We start from the raw sequence: 13,005 nt of genomic DNA on the forward strand, positions 1-13,005 counted from the left end.
ACCCTTATACAAAGGCTATCCCCCTGCCTGCTCATGACCTGCAGTGAACAAAATGTGACACTTGTGTTTGTGGAACTGGCATGTTTGTAGTAACACTTTCACTAATTCCAAGTTTTTCCTGAATTAGGCACTCCATTCCACTGATGTCTGATTTAGGACCAACCTCAGTGTGGTGTGTATGCTATGCCCTTTGGCAATTTGTGTCTGTGTACGAATCTTGAGTGTTCCTGGTTAATGATGTCTTTATCATGAAGTCTGGTCTTATTAATGTGGTGTTGAATTTGAGGTGAGTTATCAATTATTCTCATTCAGGTTTTTTTTTTTCAATCTGTCATTCAAGGATATTGGCTGATACTAGGATCTTTTTTGAAATGTCTTATATGGTTTGGAAATTGGGGTAATATTTCTTTCATGAAATGTGCTTGAAAGTGTACCTTCCCTCGTTTTATGGACTACTGAAATACTGCGGATCATTGCTGCTGGTTGTTGAGATTGGACAAGTTGATTTCCAGTTTGTAAGTTTTGAGTCCTGGGATTTAGATTTGCTGCTTCATATTTATATTTATGTTTTTCGGTTTTCTTTATATTTATTCTTCTTTTGTACACTACATCCTGACTGCATCCTCCCCTCCCTCCACTCCTCCCAGTTGCCCCTCACCTGCTCTCCACCAGATCCACTGCTCTTCAGTTTTCCTTGAGAAAAGAGCAGGCCCCAAGGGATAGCAACTAAACATGGGATAACGAGATTCAATTAGATTATATTTAAATTTTGTTTTTTTTCTTTTTTTAATGTGTAAATACTTTTGAAGAATCATTTAATTTTTTGTTCTTTGAGAATTTCATTTTATTTTTATTATTATAAATTTTTCTTTTCATTTTATATACCAACCACAGATTTCTCCGTCCTCCCTCCTCCCACCCCCTAGCCTCCTCCCAACCCACCCCTTATTCCCACCTCTTTCAAGGCAAGGTCTCCCATGGGGAGTCAGCAGAGCCTGGTACATTCAGATGAGGCAGGTCCAAGCCCCTCTCCCTGCACTGTCTGCACAAGGTGTCCCACCATAGGCACTGAGTTCAAAAAAGCCTGCTTATGCACCAGGCATGGATCCCAATCCCACTGCCTGGGGGCCCCCTAGGCAGTTCAATATAAACAACAGTCTCGCCTATCCAGAGGGCTTAGTCCAGTCCCATGGGGGCCCCTCAGATATTGGTCCACAGTTCATGTGTCCTCTAGTTTGGCTAGTTGTCTCTGTACTTTCTTCCATCATGATCTCAATGTTCCTTGCTCATAGAATCCCTCCTCTCTCTCATTGATTGGACTCCTGGAGCTTGGCCTGGCCTTGGTTGTGGAAATCTACATCTGCTTCCATCAGTTACTGCATGGAGGCTCTATGGTGACAGTTAGGCTATTCACTGTTCTGATTGCTGGAGTGGACAGTTCAGGCACCCTCTTGACTATTGCTAATAGTCTAAGGTGGGGTCATCCTTGTGGATTCCTGAGAACTTCTCTAGCACCCTGTTTCTCTCTATTCTAATGATTTCTTCTTTTATTATGTTATCTTTTTCCTTGCTCTTCCACTCTGTCCTTTTTCCAGCTCAACCCCCACCCCATTCCCTTATGTTCTCATTCTCCATTCCTTGCCCTCCATTACCCCACCTCACCCCCAGTTTGCTCATGTAGATCTCATCTATTTCTCCTTCGTTGGGCTATCTATTCTTCTCTCTTGGCATCTTCATTGTTAGCTAGCTTCTCTGGAGCTGTGGGTTGTAATCTGGTTAACCTTTGCTTTGCACCTAGTATCAACTTGTGAGTGAATACATACCATGTTTATCATTCTGAGTATGGGTTATCTTGGGATAATTTTTATATACATTTTCATAAGCAGTTGCATGATACATTTCCATACATGCCTATACTGTACTTTGATCATGTTCCTCTGCACTATGTCAGTCCCCCACCATATCTTTGTGGCTGATACTATGACTTTACATAAGCCTAGCCCTCTCCTTCCTGTGACCAGGAGATACAAAGTAGATCCTGTTTCTGTTTGTGGACCTGCCTTGTCTCCTAAAAACTATATCTAGTTTAGCTACTTTCCTTATAACACAGCAGTTCTCTAGTCACTGTGCTGAGTGTGGATTCTTCCCACAGTCTCCTTATGTGCTATGCTGTTGTTCCATTTGTTACAAATGTTACTTCTGCCATTCTGACCATGAACAAAGGCTATTTAGTGTGTTGCTGAGATGGAGGTGAAGTATGAGGGACTCTCACGAATGATTTTCACATCTATGTTCATCAAGGAAAGGAGCTCACACTTGTTCCATTTGTTGAGATTACTTGGTTGTGGGATCAGGCTAACACTGCACAGGGATGAGTTTGGATGTGTTCCTTTGCTTTTTCTTTCTTGAAGTATTTTCTATAACCCTGGTCTTCATTCTTCTGCAAAGCTTTCAATGATTCAGGGAATCCATGAGATCTGGGCTCTGCCTTGTTTGGAGCTGTTTTTGTTGCCAATCCACACTGGTGTTTATGACTTATGTGTTTAAGTGTTTTTATTTTATTTTAACTCAATATCCACACATGTCTAGGAATTCCTTTCATATTTTATAATTTTCTGGAGTATCAATACTGTAACATCCTAAATACCATCTGGACTGTAGTTGTATCAGTTACAACATTGATTTTTCTATAGTGTTATTTTTATCTGATCTCTCTTTGTTTGCATCGTGGCACATCTGTGAACAGAGCAGATCATTCTTTCAGGATGCTCAGGATTTTCCTTTGCATACCAAATTTACTTATACCAACTCTGATCTTTCCTAAGATTTCTCATCCACTGCCTTAGGTTTGGGTTCTTCCAATATTTTTATATCCTTGAAGAGCATCATTAGATTGTTTGGGATATCTCAATTTCATAACAGAGAATCCCAAGCTATGTCCTCCCCTCTAAAACGCCATTAATCTTTTTCTTTTAGCATTGTGTGGGTCTGAAATTGCTCACAAGATAAATTGATTGAAATTGATCAGAACACCATGGGCAGCCACATGGAAGAGGACATTCTTGAAAAGGATTTCAGGATGTTAACATCTCTAGGTTATGGTTCCTTTGGGGAGGTGAAGCTGGCCTGCCACCTTCCCACACATACACGAGTGGCTGTCAAGGTCCTTGAGAAAAACACCAACAGTGTGGCTGACATCAGTACTGAAGTGAACATCCTTCAGTCTTTAGAACATAGGAACATCGTTCGATTTTTTGACATGATCGACTCACTGACAACCACTTATCTGATTATGGAGTATGTGGCAGGAGAAGATCTGGAGAGCTTCCTCCAGGCACAGGGCTGTCTAAAGGAGGAGGAGGCTAGAGGGATTTTCCGGCAGGTGGTGTCAGCGGTTCACTTCCTCCACCAGAGACACATCGCACACCGTGATATCAAATTAGAAAACATCCTAGTCGATGCAGCAGGAAATGCAAAGCTTTGTGACTTTGGTATGGCAATTGAAATCACAGAGGGGCAGAAGTTGGAGGAGATCTGTGGCTCCTTGCTCTATTGGGCCCCAGAGATCTTGGCCAGAAAACCCTATGATGGACTGGCAGGTGATATGTGGAGCTTGGGTATCGTCCTCTATGTCCTGGTCACAGGGCACTTCCCATACATGGAAGAAACCCTTGAAGGTATGCACAGGGTCATCACCACCACAATGTGTCCCATTCCCTACCATCTGTCAAAACCCTGTTATTTCATCATTGCCCGACTACTCATGGTCCCTATCTGGTACCGATTCACAATCTGTCAGCTTGTGGAAAGAGCATGGCTGGGCCCAATTCAAGAACATGTACTGCCTGCTACCAAAGAAATCCTGCCCAAGGTCGTGGAGACTATGTGCACCATCAGCTATACATGTGAGGAGATTGTTTCATCCCTAACTCACAGGCAAGAAGATAATCATGTAACAGCTACTTGCAACATTCTCAAATATCAGCTGAGTGCTGGAGGCAGCCATCAGCAAGAGCAGATGCCCTGGTTACCCAACAGCCCTGCAGTTTCTGTTTGCCTCCCTCTCCCCTTGAAGAGAGCCAGTGAACCAGCATTTACAACCAGTACACATGCTGGGAAGGGTCACTTTAAGGAGGAGGGTGTGGAGGAAACAGGCAAAAGATGTAGAAGCTACACCATGCCTCACAGATCCTCCTTCCTGGAGGTGCTGTCCTCTTCAGAAAACACAGTCCCAGAAAGAGATGCTCTTATGGCTGATGTCATCAACACTGCTGCAGAGGACATTGCAGTCAACAGGAATTCTGTTGGCACCCTGCCTGGCAATCTCTCCTCTCCCGAATTAGTCTTGGAGGCAACACACACAGCAATTCTGAACCTGGGCTTCTGTGAAGAAGATTCATCCCAGGGGTCAGTCATTCCCAGTGATCAGCCCCAGGTGGCACCCCTGACATCTGGATCCAGGCTATTCAGGGCCTGGAAACTTGTGAGGAAGGGAATTTCCCATGCATTGAGAGCACTGTGCTGCTGCTGCTGCACCCCAAGGTGAGCCCTTAACCCTTCCATCAGGGGCTTCAAGGAAAGAGAGGACAGGGGAGACCTACATGGAGAACACTTTCATGTGCCACACAGATGAATTCCTACATTGTATTTTCAATATACTATTTCAATATCCTTTTTAAATCAAAAGTTGTACTGACTCAGAGGACCCAGAATTTCAGATATGTGGTACATTAGATGGCAAATTCACAGCTTCCTGTTCATGTAAACTCCTAGAAGGCTGAGGCAAATGAAGGTAGCATAGCATTGGGACCACAGCGTGGGAAGGGAGAAGAGTTTGGCTAAATGGGGCAAAGGTTCAGAATGGAGAAATCAGGGGAGGAATATGGCATAGAACTTTTATCTGCCAAAGTCACTAATAGAGGTGCTTTAATGTTTCTTTCTGCTTTGAAGTGTGGAAACTGAAATGGCCCAATAGAATTCCAGACCTGGTGAGGAGCCATGGAAGGGACCCAAGACAGATCACCAGAGTGCCAGCTCCCTCCAACACAGAGCAACAGGCTCTTGCCTGCATTCATCCTCCAGCTATTGGGTCTGAGCTGCCAATCAGCATCTCTTTCAGCTTAATGCAACTTCAGAACTGTTGTGGGACAACTGGGGATCATAAGTCGCATGGACCCCATGACCCTCTACCTTCCTAGCTTTGGTTGTGCTTGTAGGACCACTCACGGTGCATGGAAAACAGCAGCCTCTACCACCAGGAAGGACTTCATACAATCACAGCTGCTCATCATCTTGGTCACTTTAACCCCTCCAACTTACTCTGTGACTACCTTATGCAAAAAACAGCAAGACCTGTGTAAATCCTCTGGAGAATGGAGGTGGGTGAAAGGAGATAAAGGGGACTAATTGGGAAACAGTTTTGAGATAGGAATAGGGGACATGAGAGGTGGTGTGGAATAAGGAGTAGAGTCTATCCTGAGGAACTTTGGGTCAAAAAAGTACGTGAAAGAGATGTGTGTGTTTCCCTGTGACAGGGGCCGTGCACAGTCTACAGCAGGAACAAACCTCCCCTAAAGTGCAGAGTGGGAGGGAGCTAGAAATAGCCAGCAGTGAGGAGGAGAGGGCCTGCTCTGATGGTTCCTAGCATGTGTCAAGACACACAAGTAGATTGTTGACTTGGAAATAACATCCTGTCTTTCATACAGATCTGGGGTGCAGCAGGAGGAAGATGCAGCACTATTGGTCAGTGGAGTCCTGTCCTCCTCAGTGCTGAGTAAGTCCTGTCTGTTAAAGTCACTAAGAGAGTCACTTTCCTTATTCTTTTGGGTTTTATTTGGGAAAAGTGAAATGTTCTACTTGAACTACAGTCTTGGTGTGGTGTAGTACAACCGGAAGGATCCAGGCTGGAAATCTGTGTCCTGTGTGATGATATGTTAGGCTACAGGTTCCAGTATCCATCCTCCAGATTAGGGTCTCAGCTTCCATCTTCCCCATCCTTCACCTCACTGCTGCCCCTGCACTGTTGCTGAACATCCCTGAGAGTCACATGTATCATCGACCCAATGAATGTCTACATCCCTCATGGTTCCTGTGGGCCCAGAGTTCCACGGCATCTAAAAGGGCTGCCTCTGTCAACAGGACACACTTACACATAGATCTCAGCCTTTCCTCTTCTTTGATTCCTTCATCACCTCCAAACTGCTTTCTGACTGTCTTTCAGAAGAACTGAAGGAACTGTAAATCCAGTGGGAGATGGGAGGATGGAGATGAGGGGAGGTACAGGGGAAAGGAGAAGAAGAGGATGAAGAGGAAATGAGAGGACCTGTAGAGAGGGTAGAGTGTGTCCAGAAGGGCTTACCTAAAATGAGTTGAGAAAAGGAGGTTTTGCTGGGGCAGGCATTGAAGAAGTGAGACCAGGAACAAAAATCTCAAACAGAGCAAAATGTGACCTCAGCTTTAGAGCCACCAATGCGGAGAATGACCTTGATTGTGCTTGGCATATGTAGAGGTAGAGAACTATGAGGCTGCTTTGGAAGGGATTCAGATTCTGGGCTATTGAAGAAGGGTCTTGCAAGAGAAGGGTGGCTGCATCATTCAGTGGGATCCTCTGCTGGTATTGTCTATCATGGCCTTTGGCAGGTCTGATGACATCTATGTCTTTTTCTCCATAGCCTCCTTCATCCAGGCTTCCCATGGTGCTTCCCACCTCCTGATCCAAAAATTCTGCATCATTTTTCCATCTCATAGAGGGATTTATAAATGATATTTGACCTTACATTAACATTGTTCTGCTCCAATGTGGGAAGGTAAGAAGGCCTTGCCAGGCCTGATGCTGAATATTGCCTCTACAAGAACAGCAGCCACAGGACTTCTTTATGACCAATGCCCACCATTGGGGTCAGACTCAGAAGGAAACCTTGATCATCATGGATCTCTTGATGACAGCCCCTGGTGCAGTATGAAGCACTGGTTGAGTTGTAGTGTCTCAACTGTTTTCCAGGACACCTTCCAGTTAGGGAGCAGCTCACTGAGTTGGCAAAGGGAAATGAACTCGACAGGGAATCCAGGGTCCTAATCTGTATGCATCATGCACCTGAAGGTAAGATTGAGTACAATAAGTATCTGTATGTGGCAGAAGATAAGTCTCTGAAGTCTGGTCTTGATGTGCTGAAAAGGATCCCTTGAATTAGCATGTGCCAGCATCCCTGACACAGAGGGAAAGTTATCACTGACTTGTTCAACTGAAGAGCAATGAGAGACTGAGAGAATGCAGAGGTGTGACAAGGGAGGAACCAGCCTCTCTGCTGTAGTTGGCCTCCAGCTCCACTCTGACCATCTGACCCTGGGCTGTTAGCAAACACTAATGCATGTTAACGTCTTTGGCCGGATCTTCCCAGTGGATGATAGCCAGCTTGTGCTGTCACTGACTTCTAGAACCCTGACCATCTGGTGAGTCACAAGTGCACAATACAAGATCAGTCAGTTTGTTTAGGAAGAGAGAGAGAGAAATTTTCAGTTTGTGGGTATCACCTGGTGTCAGACTGTGTTTCTGCTGCATATCAGTGAAGGAAGGGCTGAGAAATGGTTGAGGAGTCTATTAATGAGATAGGGATATATCGGGGATCCTCATTTTATATATTTTACTCTTTTTGAGACTGGATCTCACTGTATGGCCCTGGCTATCCTGAGACTCTCTGTGTAGACATACAGCTCTGAAAGTCATAGAGATTGACCCCTTTCTCTGCCTCCTGAATGCTGTGATTACACATGTGGACTCCCATGCATGGCTTCACATACTGTTTGTATAGCATCAATGGTAAATTTCTCCAAACATTTGAGGGAAAAGAGACAAGTCCTGTCCTTCTTTCATTTCAACAGTGTCAGGAATTGAAGTGAAGGTTCTTTTATCCAGGATGGACTACAAACAGAAGCAAAGTCCAAATCTAACCTTCAGAATAGAAGTCTATGTCCACCAGTGAACAGATACCTGGAGGTGAGAACTGCTGTCATGAATTCTTCTGGGGACACTGGTCAGTGGGCTGGAGGAGGTATGTCCTAGCTGAAACACCCTTGGAAACAAGGCACAGAGCATGCAAAGGCTACTCTCTAATCATTTTTCTCAGGATTCCCACTGCAGTCCAGGCACAAACCCCATGACCTCTACCTGACCAATCATGAGAGTCCAGATTGACTACCTGGTCTGATTGATTGAGTTCTTCCCATTTGGGCCTTGAGATCACAGCTGAGGATTCAAGGTGGGTCACTGAGACAACTGGTGCCTGTCTTGGGATGTTGGAGGCAGGGCTTTCACTTTAAGGACACCAGTGGCAGAGGCAGTACATGAAGCCATATATTCTAGACAGAAGCTTCCACTTCTACTCACCTGACACCCAGATTCTGGCTGCTTGTCTGCTGACTTCCATGGCTACACTTGCTCATAGGTCCCACAATGCTTTTGTTATTTGTCAAAACCATTTTGGGTTGCTTTTAGGCTACTGAATCTTGTTCATACTCCCTAGCTAATGGAGAGGCAGGGCTGTAGGTTTCTGGATTTTGAACCAACTAGGACTCTGTACACCCCACTCAAGACAGTGCATGATGGTAGAGGTGATCAGCCTCCCAAGAACATTGTGGACAGTTTCAGGAAGACCACTGTCCTGTTCCATGTCCTGAGTGTTCTGTTGTTCTTGTTCTGATGCCTATAACCTGCAGATTTTGCATGTGAAAAAGAAAGTGACCTTTGTCTTTGGGACAAGCTTGTTACACGTAATACAGTCATCCTCAGTTGTATCTGTTTTCTGAAAAATGTGTAAATTTCACTCTTTGGGGTGAGTATGTGCTCCTTCCCCTTGCCTGTATGCTATTCATTTATTTATTCCATTTACTTATTTATTTATCCATTTGTTTTTTTGTTTCTTGTTTCTTGTTTTTTCAAGACGGTGTTTCTCTGTGTAGCTTTGTGCCTTTCTTGGAACTCACTCGGTAGCCCAGGCAGGCCTCGAACTCACAGAGATCCGCCTGGCTCTGCCTCCCGAGTGCTGGGATTAAAGGCGTGCGCCACCACCGCCCGGCTTCTTTTTTGTCTATTTGTTTATTTATTTATCTATTTATTTATTTCTCTCTATATACATACATATATATATATATATATATATATATATATATATATATATATATATATATATAATCATTCTAAGTGTCTTTTACATCAGGGATTTTGATTACATTCATGTCCCCATCATTTCACATCCGCCCTCCACCCCTACAACTCCCCCAATAAAACAAAATTTAACAGAAAAAAGGGAAACATAAGATAAAATTAAAAAGGGAGGAAAGGGGAAAACCTAAAGGTTTCCTCATGGAAGCTGCAGTGACCGAGTGTGACAGAGTGAGTCACACTGTAAACCCCTCTGTCCACATATCTTCACTTGTTAGTGCTCATTGCGGGGTTACTGGTCTAGTTCCAGGCCTTCAGTGTCTACGACACTAATTAATTTTGTGTTTGATACTGTCATCTGTCCTTTGCATTTGGCACATTAACTTTTTCACTGTCTGTGTATGCAAATTTAAAAGTCTGACTTCAAAATCAGCAGTGCCACAGTACAAACCCACTTCTAAATAAAGTGTCATGATTGAGCTGGAGATGGAGAGCAGAGGACGTTAACCAGGGATTGCAGGGGCAGCAGGAAAGAATTGACTAAGGGAGGAATTTAGAGAGAATGGAAGAGACAGATGGGAGGAGCCATGGGGAGAGGGATGCACAGTAGGTCTAGCTTAAGTGCTGCATATTTCAAGTTCCCCTAGAGTCCCTTTCCCATGTCCGTCCTCTTTAAAGTGATAAACTCTCTACATCAGGAGACACAGGGTGGCGACTTTCAGGTGTGGCCTGAGACAGCAGAAGCAGGAGCTCTGCAGGAAGTCCAGATGGCAGTGTGCCCACTTCCCCAGCATGAAAGGTCTGTGTCCAGCATAGGAGGAGGTGAGCCAATTACCATAGATTTCCCTCTAGAAAAACCTCATTATCAAGGTAATATGATCAAGGGCTGGTGTTTCACAGCATCCTCCTCAATGGGGGCCATGAGCCAATATCACGTGCAAGCTGCCCTTGAACATGCAGACCCTGTGGACCAGTCTGCAGGGGAATAACTAGCAGCACTCATTAACCTGTTCACCCTTCAGGTTTCTGATCCTAGTGAATTGTTTCCCCACATGAGGGGAAGGGAGCTCCTTCCTCTCCTTCCTCTCCCTCCTTCCCTGCTGCAGCCTTCATTTATCCCTGTGTCCTGACCATCAGAAAAGACACAGTCCCACAGCATGCTGGGCTAGTTTATGTGTTTGTGAAGGGGCCTCACCATAGGGAGTTTTATCAGAACCATATTTGTTTCCTAACAGGAAAGTGACAGCAATCTGGAGGAAAATGGGTACCACTTTGGATGGAATGCTGGGACAATGCTCCACTTTGGAAGTGAGTAGGCATTACCTAGCCTAGGGCACAGTGGTCAGAGGTGGGGTCAGCACTCCTACAACTACTTTGTACCGAGTTCCACTGGTCAGCGGTCAGGTCTCGACATCCTTGATGACCATAGAGCTATGGCTTTCTGCTAGGCTGTCTGCTTGCTTGTCCTGCTGGGATAATTGTTTAAACTGTTGTCCCGTGCACCTGACAGGCAGACAGCCTCTCCATGCAGTGAAGGATGGCCACTCTGAATGGAATGATTGTCAAGGCTCATTTCTGGGCAGCACATGGCTGAAAGCATCACTGAGACCACTATCTAACAGCCTGTAGTAGATGATTAGTTTTTGGTTTCTGGTCTAAACTTGACTCTGGCTTAGAGGTTAGGAAGAATGAGGCTGCTCAGGCAGGTCTGCCTCAATCCCAAGGGTAGGTGATCATTAAGCTTGTGTTACAGAGGAAGAGAAAAAGAGGGAGAGGAAGGAGAGGGCGGGAGGAAAGGAGGGAGGGAGGGAGGAAGGGAGAGAGTGGGTGTGCCTTCATAGTCAGTGTCTCTGACAGGGGCGTCTATGTGGAAATTGATCTGTTCCCCTGCACCTCTCCTCCACCCTAGTCTCTTTCTCTCTAATTAATTAAGCATCGCTCTCTCCAGTATCATTTTATTTTAAGATGGTGATGTCATGACCCCCACACATGCTCTCTTCCCACAGGCCGTCTCGAAAGCGGAGATCCCTTGAGGAGGTGGGAAATGTGACGGCCACCGTGCCTACGCTTCCAGATTTCCCCAACATTTCGTCCACCATCGTGCCCACGAGTCAGGAGGAGCACAGGCCATTTGAGAAAGTGGTGAACAAGGAGTCGCTTGTCATCTCTGGCCTGAGACACTTCACTGGCTACCGCATTGAGCTGCAGGCATGCAAGCAAGACGCCCCAGATGAGAGGTGCAGCGTGGCTGCATATGTCAGTGCGCGGACCATGCCTGAAGGTGGGTTTGTTTCCTCTGGGCTTACACTTCTCAAGGTTGGCCACAGACAACCCCTCTCCCCACAACACAGTGTAGATGTGTTCTTAAAATTGTTCTTATTTATTGTTTTTGCTCTAAGATGGAGCTCTTCCTTTGTTACCTAGGTTGGCATTGAACTCCTGAGCTTAAGGAGTCCTCCTGACTACTTGGGTGTATCCTGAGTAGCTGGGACTTGCCGTCATGTCTTAGTTTCTTTTCCTATTGTTGTGATAAAAGTCCTCTGTCAAATCAGTTTGATTCAGGAGTTAATATTCAGCCTTTCATTGCTTCTCATAGCTAAGGCAGATGACATCGTTGGCCCTGTGACCCACGAAATCTTTGAGAACAATGTTGTACACTTAATGTGGCAAGAGCCGAAGGAGCCCAATGGTCTGATTGTGCTGTATGAAGTGAGCTATCGGCGATATGGTGATGAGGTAAGGATTGCAGGTCTTTGTGGTGGATGGTGCTTTTCCGGGGGAGAGGTGAACAGATAGGGACCAATGACAGACCAAAGTGGGGATGCGACCAAAGTCCAACTCAGTCAGCCAGTGACTTTCTATTGGGGGTTATTTACAGTAGTATGGCTGAGGGCTTACTTATAGGCATGGAGATGACTCAAAGCAGATGCATCACCAAAAGTCCCATCCCCCACCCCCCACCCCCCCACCCCCCCACCCCTTCCACTCCCCCACCTCCTGCCCGCCCCGGCATTGATAATAACTCAGGAAAGCTGGAACCTTGGAGCTCTCTGCAGGCCTTTGCAGGCAGCTTGCCCAGTCAGTCTCCTCTCTTCAGCAGTCCTGCCCCTATAACCTCAGGGAAGGTGAGGCCTGTGAATCCCGGAAGTTTTAGGGACTTCCTGAGACTTGTGAGTTGTTGACTTCCTGAGCCTTAAAGAGCCTCCCTTTAGAATTTTTTGAGTCTTAAGGAACTTCCTTCCAGATTGGAATGCTTTGGTTTGTTGGAAGTTGCTGTACAGTACTAGGCAGGAGCCTTCTAAGTTTCTCAGGTTACCCAACGCTTCCCCCATCAGATTCTGTGTTATTAGAGTTTAAAACTTTTATGCACATCTTCCCCAGGGAGATGCACAGAAATTCCAATTTAAAATCTTTTATCACTTCAGTTTTTTAAAAATTATTTATTTATTGTTTATGAAGAAGTCCGTGCCATAGCCCGCTCTGGTTGAGGAGGTCAGAGGACAGGTTTTGAGAGCTTGCTTCTCCCATTATGTGGGTCCTGGGGATTGGACTCCGGTCTCTGGGCTGTGCTTCAAGCGCTTTGCTTGCTGAACGATCTTGCTGACCCAGTCTTTGATCAGATTTGTGCGCGGATTTTCAGCTGTTTCCTTCAAGCTGGTTGATGGGCTGCTTACATGTGTGTCCTTTATCACAGGATGAGGCACATTCCACTTTAGAGAGAGATCCATCTCAGTCTGGGAATGCATCACCCAAAACTTTGTCATGTGCCTCCTTGCCACACCAGACACTGGGGCTTTGATGTGAACATGCACAGATAGTGAGACTCCAGTAGAAACTCTCAAGTCTTA

The 13,005-nt window shown here is 45.5% G+C and overlaps 1 protein-coding gene across 7 annotated transcripts; it reads left to right on the top strand.

The window, feature by feature from the left end:
• The first annotated feature begins 2,383 nt into the window (after positions 1–2,383).
• On the top strand, positions 2,384–10,130 carry LOC143270513 (putative sperm motility kinase W). Of its 7 annotated transcripts, XM_076560695.1 has the most exons (8): positions 2,384–4,542; positions 4,951–5,378; positions 5,706–5,773; positions 6,672–6,806; positions 7,001–7,099; positions 7,879–7,993; positions 8,124–8,255; positions 8,713–9,791. In XM_076560695.1, exons 1-2 carry the CDS (start codon positions 3,035–3,037, stop codon positions 4,973–4,975), a joined length of 1,533 nt encoding a protein of 510 aa, XP_076416810.1. In that variant the 5' UTR covers positions 2,384–3,034; the 3' UTR covers positions 4,976–5,378; positions 5,706–5,773; positions 6,672–6,806; positions 7,001–7,099; positions 7,879–7,993; positions 8,124–8,255; positions 8,713–9,791. The 7 variants fall into 7 exon arrangements, with proteins under 7 accessions (XP_076416810.1, XP_076416807.1, XP_076416812.1 ...); XM_076560692.1 differs by having other exon boundaries at positions 6,672–7,099; XM_076560697.1 differs by lacking the exon at positions 6,672–6,806.
• Positions 10,131–13,005: the final 2,875 nt, after the last annotated feature.

This window comes from Peromyscus maniculatus, chromosome 23 (assembly GCF_049852395.1).
Source record: "Peromyscus maniculatus bairdii isolate BWxNUB_F1_BW_parent chromosome 23, HU_Pman_BW_mat_3.1, whole genome shotgun sequence".
In the NCBI taxonomy this organism is placed as follows: Eukaryota; Metazoa; Chordata; class Mammalia; order Rodentia; family Cricetidae; genus Peromyscus; species Peromyscus maniculatus.